Source organism: Corvus brachyrhynchos, unplaced genomic scaffold (genome assembly GCF_000691975.1).
Source record: "Corvus brachyrhynchos isolate BGI_N302 unplaced genomic scaffold, ASM69197v1 scaffold419, whole genome shotgun sequence".
Taxonomy (NCBI): domain Eukaryota; kingdom Metazoa; phylum Chordata; class Aves; order Passeriformes; family Corvidae; genus Corvus; species Corvus brachyrhynchos.
Genome location: NW_008239763.1, coordinates 114,488 through 114,996, shown reverse-complemented (window position 1 = coordinate 114,996; position 509 = coordinate 114,488). Strand labels below are relative to the sequence as shown.

Genomic DNA, 509 nt, shown 5'->3' with positions numbered 1-509 from the left:
CCCCAAATCCACCACCACCACCATAACTGGGGGGATATTTATTAAATAGATTCATATTTTGAGACCATCACCGCGACTCGGGGCTGGCTGGCCAAGGTCCCTCTGCTCGCACGGGGTGTTTTGGGGTCCCTATTACCCCCCAAACCCAGGGACACCCCAAACCCACCACCACCACGGGGAGGGATTTTCATTATATACACCCACATCTTGATGGCATCACCGCAGCTCGGGGCTGCCCAAGGTCCCGTCGCTCTCCTGAGGGATTCTGGGGTCCCCTTTGCCCCCCCAAACCCAGGGACACCCCAAAACCACCACCACCACCATAACCAGGGGGGGATTTTTTTTTGTTGTATACACCCAGATCTTGTCGGCATCACCGCGACTCGGGGCTGGCCAAGGTCCCGTTGCTCTCGCGGGGGGACATCTCGGGGTCCCCTTCGCCCCCCGCCGCCGCTGCCTCGTCCAGGCGGCTGGGGGTGGACCCGCGCAGGCGGGCGCGGCGGGGGGCC

General features: G+C 62.5%; 1 protein-coding gene across 1 annotated transcript in view; it reads right to left on the bottom strand.

The window, feature by feature from the left end:
- Positions 1-7: 7 nt before the first annotated feature.
- Positions 8-509, bottom strand: part of KCNJ9 (potassium voltage-gated channel subfamily J member 9) — a gene marked incomplete at its 5' end in the record, with an annotated part of 3,386 nt that continues 2,884 nt past the window's right edge. Inside the window, 2 exon segments of the mRNA XM_017742792.1 lie at positions 8-456; positions 458-470. Coding sequence (XP_017598281.1) covers positions 217-456; positions 458-470 — 253 coding nt within the window.